The sequence below is a fragment of the Rhynchophorus ferrugineus genome, unplaced genomic scaffold, assembly GCF_030347505.1.
Source record: "Rhynchophorus ferrugineus isolate W39M unplaced genomic scaffold, kcgeb_rfMv2 rfM9, whole genome shotgun sequence".
In the NCBI taxonomy this organism is placed as follows: Eukaryota; Metazoa; Arthropoda; class Insecta; order Coleoptera; family Curculionidae; genus Rhynchophorus; species Rhynchophorus ferrugineus.
This window is the reverse complement of record NW_027472588.1, coordinates 36,151,301-36,173,913: the sequence shown is the minus strand read 5'-3', so window position 1 is coordinate 36,173,913 and position 22,613 is coordinate 36,151,301. Positions and strand designations below refer to the sequence as shown.

Here is a 22,613-nt window from a genome sequence, read left to right as displayed (position 1 = left end):
GTGATCTAGGTACAATTTTTTTTAATATTTCAAACAACTGATGCTGACACCTTGGACAGTTGCAACCCATAGTTACTTAAAAGTAAACAGTAAGTAATAAAAAACACAATGATAAGATAACGTTTATATTTGCATAGTATTAATAAAATGATATATTACCTATATTAAAAAATCACACATATTTCTCTTTGGAAATTAATTATAAAGAGAAACCATAAACTGATGACATGGTGACTAAATTATCTAATAAATAAAAAATATATATATATATTTATCATTACTCATTTTACATGCTACAATCGTAGCTAATTGTAAAGTATAAAATACAATTTTATTTTGTTACCAGCTGGCCCAAAATCATAAGAGAACAGTCTTGAATTGCATCTAATAGAAGGAGAAAAAATATGGGTACATACGGGTTACTAAAATAACAAAAATGCTGTATAAAAATTGTTTTTAAAATTAATTATACCAAAAGTGTTCACACCATTAGACAATAAAAGAGTAACAATAAAAAACCGTCAATATATTTGCTTGGGTTTTTTAAAAAGTTTCTTATTACTAAATACTGTAAAAAATTGGTTTATATTCCGACATCTACATTTAATTAACTTGAGCCTACGACCGATTTCCTGATAGTGTTGTACTCGGAAATGTAGCAGTTTCTGCAGACGCCTAATTTATTTCATTATCCTATATACAACCGAAAAACGATAGAACACATTCTAATAAACGATATCCGATTCTGGAGTGGTCGGTTCTCACACGATCTGTTAGAATTTGTTTTATCATTAGAAATTAATTAGAAATGTCTTTATTTAAATTGTTGTTGATTACCATTCGTATTTTATATATTTAAAACGGATTATACGTATTATACGGATATATATTAAACAGAAATAGAAAAAGAAAACGACAGTATACAAATATATGTTTTCACGTAAGGCTAATTGGTTCCTAAATTATTACTCAATATTTGTCCAATAGCAAACTACTGTGCTAGAGGAATATTAAGGTTGCAATACAAATTTTTATGCAAAAGTGTATGTACAAGTTGGTTCCTTGTTTCGTCTAGAATAAACAGGAACTACAATAGGCATTTTGGGATCTATCTACAATTCAGTGAGCATTTTATTTACGTCACTAATTAATTGGTTGGCACCAAAACTTAACCACAGTGTTAAATGCATCATTGTTTTTCTTCTTGTTATGTCGGAAGGTGATCTGAATTTTGGGCTATCCCTTTTGGCGTTTTCGTATCTGAGGCTTTCTTGAGTATAAACAAGGCCGTAGATAACTGATTCGGAAAACACCCAAAGAATGCCCTGAATTTAACCTATACCGCCGACAAATAAGTTGTTTAAGCGGAAATACGTTAGTACTGTTAAGATCACTTTATGCTATAAGGGGCCTCTCAATAAGTTATAGGATTACACAACAAAACAAGCAAGTATAATTAAATGTAAAGAAAATCACGTACTGCTTACCAAAGTTAACTCATTTATTTTATTTACTTTTATGAAACTGAATTGTCTGAAATTCTTTTATAATGGATTCTATAACCAATTTGATTTAAATGCTGCCCTAAAATCAATTAATAGAATCTGCTCATTAAAGACAAATCACTATTTGTACTTTTATTTCCATTTTTATTTATTTAAGACGGTGTCATTCTTATTTATTGAAAATATATGACTTAAGAATTATATGTTAAAAATTAATAATTATATATATTTGTAGCCAATATGTATAATGGTATATACTATATATTTTTAAAAAGTCAGACTAATAAATAAGCAATTAAAAAGATAAAAAAATTCGTTAAAATACAAAGAATAAATAAAAATGACAACAGTTCCCTTTTAAAATATGAGAAATTAAGTTAATTCTTAGCACCACTTATGTTTTCTTGAATGATTCTTCCTCTTTAGGTTAATATAAAAAGGGACAGTCAATTCTTTCGATTTGGTACATTGGTATGAGCGTCGTTATTGTGGTGGTTGGATTTTGCCAACTCATTGGATAATACTTTTGCCTTGGCAGTGATAATAACCGTTTTTTATCGTGAAATTTTGAATGTTTTCGGAACCAATTTGTCAGGTCGGTAATGATATATACAATAATCATTCGATTAAGATTCGGGTTTTAAGACCCGTAACCGAAAAATGAAAGTGGCGTTAGTAAAAAGTAGGAGCACAGGAAAGACGCTGATACCAAGGCCAAAGCCCGCAGGACGTCTAACGAAAATATATCACGGATTCCTGTTAAATTATGCACCAAATATAGCTGCTTCAGCAGTTCGACGTTGAGATGTTGTTACCAATTGGCCATTCCCGGCTTGTTCAACGTCATGAAGTATATCTGGCATGAGGAACCGCTCTTGGCGCTGGAGAAAAACACCTTGTCGTTGCGTTCGCAAAGGAACTTGAGCCGCTGCGCCTTTTTGTGCATGAAGACGCCGTCCAAATGACCGGATTCCACTGATCTTATTTCGATAGCTTTGTTTCCCCAGCCCATGATCTGCCCTGTGCCAATATATGCCACTGACGTTGGCATCTCTCCCCACTATAACAAGCAACAAAAAGACGGTTAAATAAAATCAAATTGATTACAAATGTGTCTAGAAACAATAAGATATTAAAAAAACATAGACGGATATATCTCAGTTCTATTTTGTTTATCGGTTTAAAGCATATTGCATTTCAAAATAATTTTCGATGGATACACGAGGTTGAAGAAAAAGTAAATTTGGATTTCCCTAATAAATTGCTATAAGTTGCATATCATTTTTCAGGTGGCGAGAATAACTGTTAAACCAGGACATCAAGAAAGTTTATGCTTATAAATAATTCATTCATCATGAGCTTACCTTACTCTCAATTTCGAATCATTGAACCAAGTGATTAAAAAAACGTTCAAAATTGATTAGTACAACAACACTACACAATATATATCTTTCGTGAAAATTGAGAGAGATTGGATGAGAAGTTTTTATTCATCAAGCTTATAGTCCGGACCTACCATTCTACCATGATCCAAAACTGGCTTCAAAAGGGGCTTATAGAAATAACCACTTGGTCATAAATCATGTCAGTTAAAGTCGGAATTATAGTTTTACCAAAAAAGTAGAAAAAGGACATCAATCAAAACAACATATACATCATTGATTATACTGAGCGAAGTTTCTTGTTCTCCAACTCATGATAATTATTTCATTAAATTCATACAACTGCCAAAATATTATCTTACACTGTAAACTTAAGAACTTACCTGAAGAAGCATATTTTTTGAGACTCTTCCATATGTATTCACATAAACGCCTTCATTATCATAGCAAAGTAACAGTTGCATACCACTACTATTGGGTAAAGTAACTATACAATGCGGTGTGATTCCATTTTGTGGCTGAAAATTAATTATCATGTTAAAACGTTATATTGAAACAATAACTATGAACACTCACATGTTTGGGAAGATAAATATCGTAAACGCTGGCAGAATCTAAATCAACAGCGTGGAAACCGTCAGAACTGCCATATATGACCTTCAGCCTAGTACCTTCCTCGACAGTTAAATCGACCAGTAGAGGCTTGTAGGTTAGATCACAAAATGATTTGAATGCCATAAATTTGTGATAAGGTTTGGGTGCCCATGCATAGATTTCTATACTATCTCTTAAGGCTATTACCAAGAATTTTATCCTTTCATACTTTACTATCTTAAAATGTACGGCACCTTGTAAATCACCTACGTTAATCCAACCATTTCTTCGCTCTACTTGCTGCATATGAAAATTAATATATTAGTCGATTGTGTTAAAATCAAGAATAATCTTACATCGCTAACGCCATCTGTACGCAATATTTTACTCTTCAGCCAGCTCAGGTAATACACCCTAACTCTGTTCTTCTTTCCTGATATTGTAACGAGGATATTTTGACCTTCTAACACTTCCATTTGTTGGAAGCGACGTCTGGATATTAACTGGTATACTTTTCCTTGCCCGCTTCTATCCAATAACATCAGTCCGTGTTCGGTTCCAATCAGAAGATTCACGCCTAAAGTGATTAGCTTTTAGATTTGAATATGAGTGACCGACACAAATTACAAACTGGTTTAACCTTCCCGTGACCGTGCGGGGTATTTTAGGTACCCCAGATACGGTTTCTTTTTAATAACTTTCCAAATGTTTTTTTTTTATTAATTTTTCCTTCCAGATAATCATTTATTGAATTTCGTTGGAATTTGCGATGAAAAACTGAATTTAACAACGTAGGGTACCTTCGTTTCCCGGTACGGCTTGCAGCGTATCCAAATCCTACGCGCAAAATGCATGTCTCATCGTGACACATAGATAATATTCATGTGTTCGTCCAACTAGATGCCCATTTAGGATTTTTATGAAAATTGTGGTTATGACTGCACTTAATGACTATATTATATACACCAATTTTTTTCATAATTGGAAATATAATGACCGAAGTACAAAGCTTGGCATAAGAACTTGCACTCCCAAATGTTCTAAACAGGAAACAAAATAACAATAATTTTCACAAAACTGTAACAACTGCAATAGATTTATTTCTTGCGAACAGCAATGTCACGATTCAAAAAAATCCTGCTAGAGACTATTCAACATTTTGCAAATCGAAGATGCAGCATTTGTGCCAGATCACGGGATAGAATGACCAAAAATATTGTGCAGTACATGTAAAAACCCATTTGCAATGTCCCTGAGTCGAGACTAAAACATTTTTGCCCTGATTGAAAAATAATTATTTAATCATAAATAATAATTTAATATAAAAATTAAAATATTTTTTAATAATAAACAAACTGTTCAATTTATTAGTTTTATTTTATAACTTTGCAAAAATCATGCATAATTTACGTAATTTATCGAAGTGTTACAGTGGGGTCATAGGATTTAGGACCAACGCGGCCTGAAACGTAATTTTAGTAGCACGGTTCCGGAAAGGTTAAAACTGAATAAGGTATTTAAATAAGAGTGGGTCGATGTTAGCACTAAGCAGCAATTGACAATTGGATCACCCGCGGACATTAGAAGGACTTTATAATTCCATACATAATGGACTATGCAGATTTGTTAACACCTCACACGCAATTTGTTGAATTACATTTCAACATCGACACGTCCTTATTGACAACCTCTAATAATATGGTTACAACTTACCCCAAAGAGCTGCGCATAGTATTTCGCTATTGAAACGTTTCTTGTACTTCCGAATCTCTGGCGTATCGGAAGATATGTCGTGGGAAGTTGGCGTAACGTTAACATTTACATGAGATTCCCGGCGAGATGGTTGAGAGCTTGCCCCAAAGCCAAATGCGAGAAAAGAACGTTGTTTCTGTTGCAGAGCCAAGGGGTTAACATTAAAAAATGGCGATGGAGCATGATCGGGACGGTACTGAAACGTTGTGAAAGTAAGATTTAAACATATGACGTGGTTGATGCGTATGATTGGACACATAAAGCCCTTTCCATAGTGTAACATGAATGTAATTAATGGTGGCGCGTATATTAGGAGGTCAAAATAATATTTGTTTGCTCAAATGGAAACTAGTCCATATGCAGAACATGTTCCAAGCGAATGTTACTGTAGTATTACTGCTTCAAACGTACATATTTTGTATTTGAGTCCTATATTTACTAATTTCATGTTATTTTAACTACATGCCTTTACAGAATTGTATTTACCCTTTATGTGTTGGATTACCGGGTATTAACATATGTTTGTCAATTATGGATCTGAGTATGATCGGTTTGTGAAACTACAACAATGTTCAATATATTGTTATTAAGAGTTGTAATAGTGATTTTAAAGAAAAAAGAATACAGTTAAATTCAAACCCAAGTACGAAACACACTAAGAGATATGCTAATCGACTTATGAAAAATGGAAATGAAAACTTGATTCTGTGTAAAATATATTCTCTACTGAAGCTAAAAATGGTGTTCTACATATGAACTATGTCGAGATTAAAAACACTTCCTGATTTAAATACTATGATCATGCCATCATGACATTAGACAGTGACTTTATTGACGTGAAAATCCAAGACACTATCTTAAAGGAAACAACGTCGTAATAATAAAAAACGACTTTTGGAAACTCGCGATTACATACACATTTACTTAGATTATAAAATTGTACAAACTGCAGCTTAGAGATATTATTTTGTAGATATTAACAGTAGAAACCAAAATCGCATCAAAATGTAACCATCGAAGCAGGCTAAGAGCACTATCGAGATGAGCAACAAGACCAATAAATTATACGAGGATTTTTTCAAGCATTTTTTTTAAAAGAGATTCCTCAGTTGGTTTTATCATAAACAAATCATGAAAAAGTGGCTCATTTATTTTGGCCTTCTAATATAGTTGCCCCCTTAAACGAGATCATAAACGCAATCTAATGAACTTAGTAATGAAGCGTCGTTGATATTAAGCCTACAATCATTATCATGCATGACACAATTGGCAAAATAATTCTTTACAGTTTTGACAAACAAGTTGCACAGCTTCGTATATAAAACAAAGAGTGCAATTATTTCGTAAACACTGATTGCAGTTAATAATAATATACCGGCAACTATTATTTCACAACTTCAAATATTGGGTCTGGGAAAAGTTGGTGGCAAATGGCGTGAATTACAAAATAACTCCGTCATCCAGATTGGTGCATGATTGGAAAGTTCTTTACGTTTGGAGGAAACAAAGGAAAGAACACTGCGCAAATTTGTAAAGAAACGATACTCTGTACGGTGAAAGTACCTTAATAAATTTTCAAAAGAAAAAAAGAAACGCCACGAACTTTCTCAGGCCAAACTATATCGTTATTTTGTTGTGAAAAAAGTATAATTTAAACAAAACTAACAACTCTAGTAGCAAATTCGCTATAGAATAGTTGTTATTACAAATTATAATTTGTTATCATTTTTTAACAAAACATAATCCATTAAAAAAATATACTTGGTTTTTAGTTATTTAATTACAGACTATTTAAACCCGTAATAAAGAAAAAATCATAACACATTATCTACTTTTAGCTGAAAGACAAATATTAAATATAATACCTAATAAAAATCACTGGATGTTCCATGTTGCAACATATTTCAGTGCTATTACACTTTAAATCATACATATTAATTGATAGACATGTAATTCTCGGTCATTAACCTAATTTAGCGTACTTAACAATTTTGAAAAGGAACCATTTGTTAGTAAATTGAAAATATAATTTTCTTCATATTATATAACTACTGTAATCCTATACAACACCAATATATATCTACTAGTCCATGGATCATCCTATAGAGAAATAGCACATAAGACACATCACTTAAGGACAAAACACATGGTGTTCACAACTTTGATGTACACATAGTTTATAAAGCTACTTTGCATCACATGTATGGGATTTGATCTATATATGATGATAGTGCTATTGTGAAACATGCAATTTTACATGCATTAATACATAAGTGTATACATAAGCGAAAAAAATAAGGATATTCGTGAGAAATTAATAGTACCAAAACCCTGTATATCTTATACAGTGTTTTAAGAAATATGATTAGTTGATAAAAATTAAACTAAAAGAAATAACACTGAGTGTAATCAACACGTCAAGAGGACAATTCATACCCATTTTTTTCAGTATTTCCATAAATTGAAAAATTGAAAAATTAATCAAAGTACATAAACACGTAAGTAAATCGCTTTGGAATAAATTTCTGAAATCATAAATAAATAATAACAAATGTTCGATACTGTCTAAAGAGCTAACAATCTACAAGCATACCTACAGTTCTAAAAGCGCAAAGCTGCAAATACTACAAACAAGTTATAAAAACGGACGACAGATCTTCAGTAGGCTTCGATCGTGTGAATTTCGATCGAACACAATATCCAATGTGACGGTACTACTTTAAAAACTATGTGTGTTTATCTCGACAACAAAAACATTTTGCTTTGAAAAAAGCCAAACGATGAAAAGAAAATAGAATACAGAGTTAAGAATCAGGATGAGCCAAGTTAATGTTGTTTAATAGCAAAAAAAAAACAAACACTACTCAAAAATAACAGTGAAAGTCATACTTACATTTAATATACACAGGGGATTACAGACGTCACATCAGTTAGAGGCAGAAACCAAAGAGAAATACATTAATCATTAGACGAGAGTTAATTTAATTTTGAACTGTTCATTTTGTATGTTCATTTTTCGAATGGTCTTGTTAGAACAAAACAAAATAAAATAAAAACAACGTTAAAATATTATAACACGGATTAGTAATATTACTTATTTAACGTCAAAGGGATTTTATTCGGTATGCCGAATTTATTCTTTATTTTGTAGAATAATTTGCCTACAGTTCTATGATGGGGAAAGTATGAACAGGCATTGCAAATTACAACAGCATACTTGATATATATGCAAAAATATATAATACAAAACTCTATTTTCGATATTTTACAAGCTTAATCAAACTGTGTCAAATTGTCAATGAAACAAATCAAATTGTGATAAATATTCATGATGTTTGGAGTGTATGTTGTATGATAAATGTATATATGTCATTAAAGTGGATGTATTATTGACAATGAATGAAAAAATCTGATACATAAGTTTGGAGTTTGTACACAAAATTTTCTTAGGTAATCATTTGATAGATTACAGATCAATTGAAAGGAGGCGGTGGGATTAAATATCAAATGACAAATATACCATTTGTACATAAATTGAAAATTATGTTGAAATAAGGCTGATAACTTTATGAAGAGTTTATATCACTTATGCCTTAATAAATAATTGAATTGCAGGATGTTGAATCCTCCCCTTAGATGAATGTATTGTTTTTTTTAACATTATGCAAGATATTTAGTAGAATATCGCAACAAATTGTAGTACCATACAAAAAACAAAAACCTATTATTAACAATAGCCAAACCAACATCCCCGCTTCACAATTTCCTCATCATAAAGACCCTGCTAGCTGCAGTGGCTCATTACTAGGCTCTTCTAGCAAAACAAAACTAAAGCAATCAGGCCACCAAAATAAAGGGTAATAAAAAAAAACTAAAAAAATCTAATAAGTACAGTGTTGACTTGAAAGAAAATACTATCTTGTATATATACTGTATGAAAAAGTAGATAAATATATATATGTGCAAACTAATAAGGGCGCTAATTAGTGAGATGGACTTTTAATTTTGTACACCGCTAGTGTTAGTTTTCGATTGTCTAATGAACTAACACTGGATCGGGTTTGGTGTGTAGAAATGTGATATGGGCCGTTAAACGTACCTCTTCGTTTTGGGATTTATCTCGCGAGGATGGTGTTCCCGGACTGCCACTAGCTTGACTAAGCAAATCTGGCAATACGCTGCTCTGCCTGGAATGGTCACTGCTTCTTCCATTCTGCAATCAAATTATGTTTAGTATATTTGGTAATACCATTTTTTCATAACGATAAATGGTATCTATCATAATCCCGCCAATAATGATTAAATCATTTGTAAAAAGCTGTGTGTGTTCAATATTACATTACTTATCTATTTATAAATATTTCTAGATATTTTTTGGAAGTTCAGTATAATTTTTTTTAAATCGCTTATAGTTCGCCTTAAAATGTATGTCGATAAACTACTACTGTTGATACCATTGCGATGATATGTATCCATTATATTTAGGGGATTAAGCCAAATGTTTTGGGATTAAACAATTATTTATTAAAATGACAATTTCTATCAGACTATACAGTTAAGATTATAAATGGAATTATATATATGGGATGATATTGTTCAGAGATACTTTTATCATTAATTTAATAGCGTTATAAATTTAAAAATGTCACTTGTATATTATCAGGTAATTTTCTAAGAAAAATAATCAATTCAAAATTTAAAAGAATATATATACTAAATATATAGGCAGGATTAAAACTGAATTTGGTATAATATATCGATCAGCTTTTTAAAACACGATATAATTAATTTATATAATGATTGACTAATACCATTTATCATGACATACATATATAGATGAGCTAAATATCTAGACTAAAAAAATAATGAGAATTCAAAACCAACTCAAACCTAATTTATCGACAAAACAAAATCTATAACGATCTAAAATGCAAACGCACACATAACAAAATAATTATTAAAACGAACAACACAAAAAGTCCAAATCAAGAAGCAAATCAAACCACAGATAAAACAAACGGTAATGTTGTTACTAGGAAGTGAGAATAGGTGGCGTACAGCGCAGCCCGCGAACAATCTGACATACAGATCCATGCCGAACTTATCCAACATGCCATGTTGTTTCATTGCAGTGACGCCCTCTGTCCGATGAAAAATTCTGTTAGCTTTAGAATCAATATAGGTGGATTTATTCGTATGAAACGAACAGTTGTTATTTGTGCATACGATGGTTTCATGTTATTAAAAGAATCACATCAAACTGCTTAGAATAATTTATCTAAGTGACTTGTGGATTTCGTAAATAATCATCAATCAAAGAGATACAGATAAAAGCATATGAACAATTCTTAGAATATGTGTAACGTTATATCTATATTTAGTAATATAATAAAATTACCCAACGAGTTTCACGGAAATAAAATTCAACATTTTATTCTAAACAGTCCGATAATTTTATATGTTTTTCATTATGTTGTAAAAAAATTGGAAAATCACATGAAGATCATACTATAAGATATTCTGAGTATTGAGACAAATTGCATTTAAAAAATACTATTTGAGAAAAATGTGCGTGACTTCAAGTACATGGATATACCGATAATTTTAATGAATATCAAGAACATAGATTATAAGATTAGACTATATTTATTTCCAAATATCAACTCAAAGCTTCAAAACAGTTATTGGGAAATTTATGATTTAACATCAAATACCTTTTTATATTATCTTCCAAAACTAAATAAAAAATACTACAAAAACTATTAAAGCAAACTAAAAAATTTAATGATACAAATCAATGCACATATTACAGGTTTATTATTAACCCATCATCCCATACAGTATGACCACCATGCTTTTCAGTATGTACAAATAATTTTGACTAGAATGAAATAAAATAAAAATATTACTACCTTTTAAATATATGATGTATTACACCACAATTAATATGTTAAGATAGATTTGTACAAAACATTCAATCTGATTGATTGTATAAGAATTCCAAGAAGTATAAAATACATTTGTTTTTTTTGTTCTATATACAAAATGTTACCCCTAACTTATTCCAATAGTTTCCAACTTAATTGAAATGTGCTGAAATTAAAATTATTTATTCGGATATAAAAATTATCTAGGTTTGTCTGTTTTGTTTAAATTCAAGTGCATAAACGCATGTAAGTTAAGTGCTCCACAAGTAATTATGGAGCAAAGCACATAATGCACTTATAAAAAGAAACAAAACAAAACTCTAAAATCCGTAAAAATAATTCTAATAATGTTATTGGTTAATAAGCAAAGCTGGAAGAGATGATTTTCAGACATATTTGGTCGAGTAAGAAAAAAACCTATCAAATGTTTCTCTAAGATGATGAAAACATTAGTACACTCTTGGTTAGAAACAACACATACAAACTAATGGAAGCTCCTCAAGTCCTAACTCTAACAAAATCTATCAACAACCTAATTGCTCTAGCAGCAATTTACAAAATATTCTTTTTAGTATCGCATTACAATTGTTAATTCGTTCTCGATGTCTAAGCAAAAGAACAATGTCACTATCCTAAGTACAGGGTGTTCGTATCTTTTACAGACTTAAGACAATAAAGCTAATCCAAATCCAGTGCTGCTATTAGTCCAGCTTTTAACGTTGACTAAAGCTATAATGGGCGATTTTTGATCAGATTTTTTTAGAGAAGTTAAAATTAAAGAAGTTATTATAAAAGTTAATTTATAGAAATAGTGAAACTGAATTTAGGCATATTGCTTAATATGTGTGGATTACTTAGTATGGAAACTTGTAGAAGCAAGAAAACATTTGTTGAGTTTACAGAGTTTGTAATAAACATATCCTCAATTTTAAAAAAAAGTACTTTATAATTGCTTTTAGTTCTAAAGATAACTTAAGCATATATTAAGATATAGAAAAATAAATAATTTAATGAATAATTACGTTTAAGTACCACTGTAAATATAACTGACAAATATGAAATTATATTCGAATTTGTTTAATAACAATTTATTTACTGATTATTTATGCACTATAACTGAGTGTCTGCCCCAAAAGTTTCCAGATTGCATTAATTTAGCTCCGGTACCTGAGTTAAGATTTGGTAGAATACACCAGTGTTAAATTCTGATTAGGACTGACTATTAAAATTAGTGTTGGAAACTATCAAATGGAATCAGTCGAAACAGTCGATAATCAAAACAGTAATCGATTGAAACTAGTAATTCCTATTTCATTCGAATGAGTTCTTATGAATGTTTCCAACCTTGATATGAGTAAGATGGGAGATGTACAAATTCCCTCTGGTACTAATTTTGAGACATAGAAGGAAATAGACAATCGTTAAACGATTTTGAGTTAGCAAAAAGTAGTGTAAAATTACTTGTATATTTTAATGATACTTTGCATTCGTAAAAAGGAATAAAATAATGATTCCAAATATGTTTATTGTATTTTAACATTTATAGATGAACCATAAAATATAATATTTTTCCATATTAAAACTCGAACATTTAACGAAAACCACTTTCTACCAACCGGGTTTGAACAGACAAAAGTGAGAAAAAGTTTCTCATAAAGAGCATTTACCTAATACTTCAGGATTGTCAGAAAAATTACAAAGAAAGCATTGACACCCAAGAAGGTTAAAAGGATTTTAAATGTTTTTACATGTATTGACTAATATAAAATAATATATAACAATATACTTCTGAGGCCATAATATTTATAAGGATAAAAATTTTAATATTCTATAGCCTGAAGCCTTAATATAAACTACATAAATGCTGTGCAGTAAGTTTTAAGCAGCGTTGGGAACAACGGACTGTTTAGTAATTGATTACATTTTACTATTGACTGATTCAGTCGCTATTTTCGGCCCTACTGATTTGACTATTTTTTACTACTGACTGATTCAATCATGTACTTTCAATTACGATATTCGGTCCTACTAGTTTCATTCGACTGATTTTTAAGGTTCTGGTTTTGTCGTCCTAGCCGCGACCTTGAAAATGTGTCGAATTTATGCTTACATAGATTTATGGTTTTGTTTGTAGTAAGATTGTAAATAATATACCGTACATTAATGCAGCAGAATTTTGGAACTCTATTTTTCAAGATTATTTACTAATGTAAGAAGGTAAAAATAACAACATTTCGGGTGATAAATAGGAAAATAATTTTGACTGCATTTATGTTATCTTGGTAACTATTGGGTCTTTTTTTAATTGGCTTTTTCGATTTTCTAAGTCTCTCGATGTTTATTCAAATCTTTTAAGTGTTAAAATAGTTGATAAAGATTGGTTGAGACAATACAATACAAATAATTAGTGGTCATTACACCATTCCTGTCTAGAATCAAGTCAAATATATGAAATATAAAAAATTACATCATTCAAAATGAAACTGTTATTTTGAAGGTAATAAATTATAACAATTATCTTCTCTTTCCTTTGCTTTCTCAAAGACAGTTGAAAAGGAACATGTACATCTCCGTCACATGTTGGAATGAAATGGAAATAAACCAAATACAATTAGCATATTATGTTATTGTTACTTCCCTAATATTAAAATAAATAAAATTTAATATATTTGGGATCATTATTCCATTCCTTTTTTCACACTGCCGTTTGCCAATTTAAAATTATTTCCAATGAACTGGTTTATCTAGCACAGATAATCAAACAATTATCTCAGTCCTTTCCTCTCTCAAAATTAACACGGGAAGGAATTCGTACATCTCCGTCTGTTATCACGAATAGAAGAACAGACGAAGCCTGCATTTGGCTGAAATAGTAATTACCATTTTCATTTGGTAGTTTTTTTTTATTATCGACTGGCTCGACTGTTTTGCGACTATCGACTGTTCCGACTATTTTCAGTCGATAGTTCCTAACACTCGTCTTATGTAAGACCTCTCATAAAAAGAGAACTCCAAAAATATTTTCGGTGAGAACTAGAGAAATACGAACACCCCACAAAGATAACTCATGAAACTACTGATGACATTAATGTGTTATTCAAATTAATGAAAAATCGACAAGATGCGTTCGGATTTCAAGCAGAGCCGTTGCTGTGTGTTTGTTTACCTGCAGAAAAGCGAACTCGTCCTCGCCAATCGAGCGCACGGTCTGTATCTCGATTGGTTTCGAGTTGCGTCTGCGCACGCTCTCCGCATCTTTGGCGAACTGGTAGTCAACCTCCTTTCTGCGAGCCTCCAAAGTCTCCCGTATGCTACGTCTCGCCTCGCTGTGCCGCAGGACGATGTCTGATTCGGTTTTCTCGCGTCTCGGTCTCAGAAAACTTTCTCTGGTGAAAGGGTGTGTGTGTGTGAAGGTGAATTCGGACACTCCTCCCGTTTTTTCCCTCTTCTACGGGGAAGGTTTGGTTTTTTCGCGGATCGATTAATTGCACAATTGCATAATTTATAATGAGCGCGACTATAACTTATAATTTGTATTTATATAATATTTGATCGTGTAATCCTACCAAATTTTCTACATTCAAACATATTTGTGCACATAAAATCAAACAGTCCGAAAATTTTGCAAAAATGATCAGGCCTATAAATTAATTTTAAAGGATTTACAACAGACGGTGTTACTGTGTTTTAAATCGCATCCGATATATTTGTAACCAACTTCATGTTGAAGCTTCACTGACAGGTCCCAGTATGAATCATTTCGTCGAAGTGTGAACAAAAAGGATGATAAGATAATACCCGCTTAAGGATGCAACGTTATGATTTGACACATATGTCATTTTATTCTACTGACATCAAGCTCCAAAGCTATACGTGTTATATTTTGCGACACTGTCATAGATTTATACCTCTTTGTATATGCCCGCCGTATCTTTCAGACCTTCCTCATTCTGTTTACTACTTGTTCCGACAAATGAATCGTGGTCTGTCTGAGCATCGCGTCAATTTTTATGAAAATATCAAAACACGAGTTGATTCATGGATAGCCTCAAGAGATACATCATTCTATCGACATGGAATCGGTAAATTACCTGAAAGATAGGAAAAAAGTAGCAGCTATCAATGGACAATACCTCGAACAAAATACATTGTACCGATTTTTCACAATAAAGCTTTAAATTTGAAAAAAATCGCTTAAAACTAATTTATAGGCCTAATATAAACCAAACCGATACCCCAAAGTAAAAAAAATCAAAAATAAAAGGAGTGTCATAATCAGCACCTGTTGTGTTCGTTCTTGACGGGCGTGGAACTGATCAGAGAATCCGTCCGTTTCCAATCGGTTAAGACCGGCTCACCGCCTTTCTTCTTCGGCAGTCCGGCCTCCGAGCCACGCCTACTGTTAAAGAGGGCGCTCGGTTTGTTTTTCTGGTCGATGTAGATGGCGCTGTGTCGCGCCCCGAGCGGCAACAGGTCGGAATTCTCGCGCCTGAACCCGCGCAGCAAGGGATTGACTTTCGAATCGCTGTCGATCCGCCGATGGCCCGTTGTCTGCGGACTAGTCGGTTGACTCTTTTTCTCATTGGTCTTCGTGAGAGGGAAGAACTTATCGAAATCCCAGTCTCTGAGGAGCGTGGCCTCGTCTACGTCCTCGATTTTGTTCGCGGGCTGCTACCGTATTGGAAGAAAAACAAATATGGTTTAAGGGAGGGGAGAGACACATTAAAAATATACTATTTGTTTGTTCGTCCTAATTTCTAAACAACATAATTGGAACAAAAGTTTGATCCAAACCGAAAAGGGAATAGAATAAAGTGTTTACACTAATAAATTATCTTTGTGTATGTTGGCAACACCATAGACGAGCTTAATGGTTGCCTACTAATGCTATATTGAGTGAATTTTATTCGAACTGTGCCATTTAGCAATTACAAAGCATTTTTTCGGTGGCAATATGTTATACTAAGCTTTCATAATTCACTCAAACCACACAATATAAAAATAAGTAGCAATCACAAAGGAGTGTTAAGAACAATGTTGCCAACATGCAAATAGTTGGTCCAACCAAAATATTACGCATTATATTACATGTTTGATGGCTCGTTCACAAATAATCATTTCATTCATTATTCGATAAAACCATATACAGACAAGTAATCATCCAGAAGCTATACCATAAGAATGCATTGGAATGGTACAATTTCTGAACCAACAAAAGTATTTTACGACTCATCAGGGTAAACATTTCATAAATATTTATTAGCATACAACATATACATACACTTTCTACATTTTGTCGAACACCAAACATACATTTAATGAACCAGAAATGTACAAACATTTTTCAATTTTTGTTTATTAAAAACCCTCAATAACTTGCGTTGCGTTCAATATCAAAGGATATTGAGAGACATTGTCATTTAACAAACAATAAACCTATAAAATTTGTATCTACAAAATAAAGAACAAATAAGCCATAAAGTAAAGTGATAAATTCCAACATCCAAAAACCAACGATTTAGCTCGACAGCCGCACTTACCTTCCGAAGCACCAACGTACGGTCCCCTTGAGATTCATCGTCATCGGGCGTGGGCGGCAGGGGCCTGTTGGGTGCCCCCGATCCTGAACCGCTCGTCGCTCCGGGACTAGAAACACTAGAACTACCTTCCGGGACGCCGGGTAATCCGGCCCTGTAAGAGAATTCCGGACTAACAAAACAAAAGAAAAAAGGAAACGAAGGGAACACAAAATCAACAAAATGATATTACGGAAAGGAACACAACAGAGAACAAATATATGAAATAAATAACATAATGAAAAAATAATTGTAAAAAAAAAGAAAAAACATCAATTAGAATGGTTTAACTACTAATTTTATATGATAATTATAGTCTATTCAAAATAACAGCGAATCACGTCATAACGTCATGTATCCAAAACTGCAGTTTGTAAATTCGATTGTGTTACAGCTGCACTAAATATTAATATGGATATGGATGCTGTGATTAAAATCTCTTAAAAAAAAAGAAAAACAATATATGGATTCACCGAAAAGAAACCGTCTACATACAAAGCAGGTGACGAGTCAAGATCACCTTGACATTACTTCTACTGGAGATTTAATTTATAAAACATATAAAAAATGAGTAGATTTTTCAATATAAACATGATTCAATACAATTGTTTCAGATATAACTGTTAGTTTGGAACACTGTTGGAAATCATAGGATTTAAATAGTGTAAAAATAGAAGTCTAAGAGAACTAACACAATTTTTAAAAGCATATAATAAATTTAAAGAAATCGAACATTAAGCAACCTTTGGAAAGACACACAATAAAAAAAATGTGAAAACAACAAACATGTAGAAATGAACAATAAGTTTTTGCTCTGTTTTTAAAAATCATATATATAATATATAATATATAGTATATAATTAATAGAGGATAAGTGTAAAAATCCAATTATAGAATGCCACAAATTTATGTGCATAGATATGTGTGTAATTATTCCGAATTTACATTAGCACTAGATTAGAATTGTCAAGGTGATAATACTATCTTGCAGATATGGCAAGTGTATTTGAAAGAATGCTGTGATTAATTCTAATTTTATAAAGAAAAATGTACTCTTATACACAGGTAGTGACAGAAAAAACTAAGGAGAAATACAGTGACATCAAAACGACCTGACAAGGGACACAGCAACAAAGAAAGAACTAAACATAAAAAGGTCAATATGATCCCTAATGGAAAAGTACAAAATGGGAGTAAAATACATTACTTGGATATACGATTGTTAATTAGGTGAATGAAGTCTCCAAGGGATACCATTGGTAGTTCAGAAAAGAGCTCAATGTAAATATAATAAAACAACTCTAACCGACAAACTACTGTGGCTGTAAAATAAACTGTACTTTAAGTCCTTATATGTACTGCAACGTTAAAATAAATTATATTTAATAACATTATTTTTATCTCCTTATTTTATTAGCATTAAAATATTATATGATATGATATTAAAGCCAAAATAAACTAAAAGTCAAGCTAGATGCGGAAACAGCGACGTCTTGACGTCATAAAATCGGATGACATAAGTTGTGATGACTGTTTTATCGGATAGACTGAATAAAGCAATTGTTTTATAGAAAAAATATATATTTAATTTCAATAAGGGTGGGCCGATGTTAGCAACCTGTGGAGGCCATGTTTTCGAAGGCGTTTGTTTAACTTGATGTTTATTATATAGCCATTGATGGCCCCACCTATCATCTACATTCAGTCATTAAAAATTCGATTACAGGAAAATTAAATTCAATATCGACCCGCCCTTATTGAAAAACTACTACAATATTAGACACACTGTGATTCAAATAATAGTATAACCCATACAAATAATATGTTATAAATTTGTATGGCTAGTGAGGGTGAATAAAATGGAGTCTTATTTACTTACAGTGGCTTAGGAGGATCACTGGCTAACAATGTGCCATCGTTCCTGGCACCCCGCCCTCCATCTTCAGGCTCAGAATCGCTTTCACTGTCGACTAAGGCATCTACAGAGCGATCATTGACCGCGCTTGAGGCACTCGGAGAAGATATATTGTTGTTATTGTTAGATGCCTGGGAATAATTGAATACTCATGGATATATTAAAAAAATACATGTAGATGAAATCAATGAAATCATCCTAGTTATTATGAACCTTAGTAATTTGTTCTTTAACTAAAAAGTTTTCTATATTCACCTGAATACGGGAGTTATTTCGATTGTTTCGTGGTGGAGCTTCTGGCTGTACAGCACCATTACTTGACGTTTGCTGCATTCCCAATTCATTCAAATGCGCAGCAAGGGAATCAAGCTCCTAAAAGAACAATTTCACATCTGAGTAATTCCGATATTGAAAACTGCTTTAATAAGCATTAAAAACAATGAATTTATCCAGAAGCGTATTTTGGAAATTTGTATAATATCGGTAAAATTATTCTCGGCAGTTCACGATAACCTATTCAATAAACATAATTTTTTTTCGCAAAAATGTGTAACGAATAAAGAAGTCCAAAACAACACGAGAAAGAAACCACAAATAATTAACCTACCTCCGGTTTACGTGCAGGTGGTGCCTGTGTGAAATGTGAAACATGGACATGAAATAAATAGAAGAACAAAATTAGGAAATAGAAAGCTTTAACAAGAATGAAAAATAAAAATTAGAATTGATGAGGGCTAGAATAGAGCTTTTGATGTGACAACAACGAATTCACTCACCATAGGCTTGAACATAATTTGAGATTGAGAGTTTCTCTGGGGTTGTTGCGACTGTGATCTTGAAGCAGCAAAATTATTGTCTGGTGGAGGTGGTAATGGTCTGGAACAAGAAAAACGTTAATCAAAACCGATTTCAAAGATATTAAGGTTTACCTTCTAGGGGGAGCTGCATCTGGCACAACAATCATTCTCTGTGGAATAGGAGGTCTAGCTGGTGGTCCAGGTTCAGGAATGCCACTCCTTTGAAAACACGAGTATGAATAAAATTTTACTATCGCCAATACCAACTTACCTAGGAGGCGGTTCAACAAGAGTTCGGCCTTCTTGTATTTGTTGGAAGTTTCTTCGCAAAGTATCACCACCAGGAGCTTGTATTATACTGCTAGGCTCGCCAGCGACTTGAGGTTCCTCTTCCTCATTTTCTGAGCCAGAATATCGGTAATCGTCACGCTCCTTCTCCTGTTTCCTCTTTTTACAACGATCTATATGATCCTTCAATTGTATTCTAACTTGGCGCTCTGTTGGTTGGTCCCTACAATTTCAATTAAAACAGTGGAGTTTCCTTTGTTAATTAATGGATATAATTACTTTATAAATGCATGTTTCAGTAATTGTTCAGTATAAGGCCTTTCATGATAATCCTTTACTAATACAGTCTCAATGAAACCATGGAATTTCTTGCTCCATTTCTTACTTTTTAATCTCGGCGGTGGATTTCGAGGGATTAAAAATAGAGCTCTTAAAATGATGTGTATTAATTAGACAAGAAAAATGAGGGGCAATATCTAATTTAAGTAAATACCTCATAGGATGTAATTCACAAAGAGGCGGTTGAGACTCAGCCATTTCAAGAGCCGTGATGCCTAAAGACCAAAGATCACTTCTATTATCATAAGTGGCTTCTGGATTTTCATCACAAGCTATTACTTCAGGAGCCATCCAATAAGGTGTTCCAATGAAAGTATTTCTTCTTCCTATTGTTCTATCTAATTGTGCTGACACTCCAAAATCGACTAAAAAAGATGGTCATATATAAAAATAACAAAATTCATAATCATATGTTCACTAAGTTTTAGGTTTAGAATTTAGTAGAAGCTCTAGGAATCTCATTAGGTGCTGTGAGCAACATTTTGGATAACAATTTGGGTTTCAGAACAATAATTCTTCAGTATTGCATTCAATAACAATGGAATAAAATAATTCAAATGTGAGGTATTAAAATGATTAAAAGTATCTTTACAGATTAAATTTTGTTTCAAAAGAGATCCTTTCAGATCTCCTAGATGTAAAAACGCATGAGAAAAGGCTTAGTTAACAGGAGAGAAAAGTTAACATTTTTTAAAGACATTTTTTTCACTGCTGTATAACTCAATATTTGACAAAATCGCTGAATTAAGTATACATTGTTACAACATCCATACAATCATGGAGATTTAGCTTCCTCATCAAATAAACCCCATAAACTATAATTGTGTAAATAAATAAGTAATTGTGTAAACAAAAATAATAGTTTGTGATTTAAAAAAACACTGTCTAATGGGATCAAGGGCTTAAAGTCAATAAATATTAACACAAATTAATATCTAACAAACAATTTAAAAAAATCTATATAAATCCAATACATCACTATCACAGCAATCTAATGTAATAATTTCCACACTGATATTTTATATCAGATCTGATTTTTTAATCATATAAAATGTAATGATTATTTTTAATCAATGTACCAGCTTTATATTAGTCAAGAATAAACAATGTTGTAATAATAATCTTTCTGATAATTGCTAGATATAGTGAAAAAAAAACTCACCTAGCTTCACCTCGGCATTATCAGTAAGTAGGACATTTTGGCCTTTAATGTCCCTATGTATCACCTTATTAGAATGTAAATATGATAAGCCTCTTAAAATTTCCCTAGAAATATAGGCAATCCATTCTTCTTTTAAAGATTGCCCTTTAGTAGATTTTACTAAGTCAGTTACAGAACCAGCACCACAATATTCCATAACAAGCCACAGCTGATCATCTTTTCCTAAAAATATATTACAAATAAATAAATGTCATTATAACCCTTTAGTAATCATACCAGGTTGAGATTTTTTTATAAAAGCACCATAATATGTGGCAATATTGCGATGATTAGAAAATTTTTTAAGGACATTTATTTCTAACTTAATTTCCTCTTCTTCATCTTCAGTAACATCCATAACCTTAATAGCTGCAAGCTGACCTGTCTTTGTATGCCGACCCTTAATTTAACAAAAGATGAATCATGAAATTAATTACTTTCTACAGTCTTTTATATTTTACTCTTATCTAAATAATAAGCCATTATTAAAATCTAGAGTAATTAACTATGCTATATTAAAAACATTGAAAATAACCATTGAATATTCCTGGGAATTTTTATTATAATGTAATGTTTGAGAAACTATTTGTTTGTGTTAAATTAGCCTAATTAATTCTAAAAGCTTTTAATTGGCTGGGAATTCATTAGAGTAAAAATGATTCAGATATAATAAGTATTTTTGGAACAAATAAAGAAAACAAAAAATAAAATTCGAAATTCTCCATACCTTGTAGACTTGCCCATAAGTTCCATTACCGACTACTTCAATTAATTCAAAGATACCGGCAGGATCCTGGAAATACAAATTAAAAAAATAAGGTTTAAGTTAAGGGTGCAATAAACACACCCAAAAACAACATTTGGTTTTTGTTCTTATTTATACGTGATATATACTAAAATTTACACGAGAAAAATGTTTTCATTAATAAATAATTAACCAAAAATGTATCTAGCTTACCTTCAAAGCAGTTAAATCGATATCATCTAAAGAACAATTCACTGAAGGGGGCATTTGATGCGCCATTTTGATTGTAGTCGAAATCGCTTTTCCTATAAAAATAATTATAGTTGAACGAATCACTAAATTTTGTTGGCGAAATTAAAAAAAACACATTACAGTTATTATTTAACACAACGAGAGTCGGTACTAATCACTAATATAAAAAAACATAGTAAAAATTAAAGAAAGTGTCAATAGAAATATAAAACATGTTTATAGACCATTACGTTTGGTTCGGCGCACCCTTTCTGCGATCAGAATATGCGCTGTCAATGCCAGTTGTCACTGTTAATCGTTGTTACCAATATTGCGCGTCGGATTTCCCTGAGATTTCAGT

General features: G+C 32.0%; 1 protein-coding gene across 18 annotated transcripts; it reads right to left on the bottom strand.

The window, feature by feature from the left end:
- Positions 1-109: 109 nt before the first annotated feature.
- Positions 110-22,584, bottom strand: msn (serine/threonine-protein kinase msn). 18 transcript variants are annotated; one of them, XM_076414654.1, is made up of 22 exons: positions 22,504-22,558; positions 22,235-22,326; positions 22,004-22,069; positions 21,514-21,676; positions 21,238-21,459; positions 20,230-20,440; positions 20,016-20,165; positions 19,720-19,959; positions 19,581-19,667; positions 19,428-19,527; positions 19,259-19,282; positions 18,907-19,023; positions 18,616-18,782; positions 16,701-16,851; positions 15,443-15,831; positions 14,327-14,546; positions 9,333-9,446; positions 5,195-5,429; positions 3,838-4,058; positions 3,464-3,781; positions 3,271-3,405; positions 110-2,565 (listed from the first exon to the last, which is right to left on the bottom strand). In XM_076414654.1, exons 2-22 carry the CDS (start codon positions 22,298-22,300, stop codon positions 2,317-2,319), a joined length of 3,645 nt encoding a protein of 1,214 aa, XP_076270769.1. In that variant the 5' UTR covers positions 22,301-22,326; positions 22,504-22,558; the 3' UTR covers positions 110-2,316. The 18 variants fall into 18 exon arrangements, with proteins under 18 accessions (XP_076270769.1, XP_076270770.1, XP_076270773.1 ...); XM_076414655.1 differs by having other exon boundaries at positions 22,498-22,549; XM_076414658.1 differs by having other exon boundaries at positions 5,195-5,369; positions 22,498-22,549.
- Between the last annotated feature and the right edge of the window lie 29 nt (positions 22,585-22,613).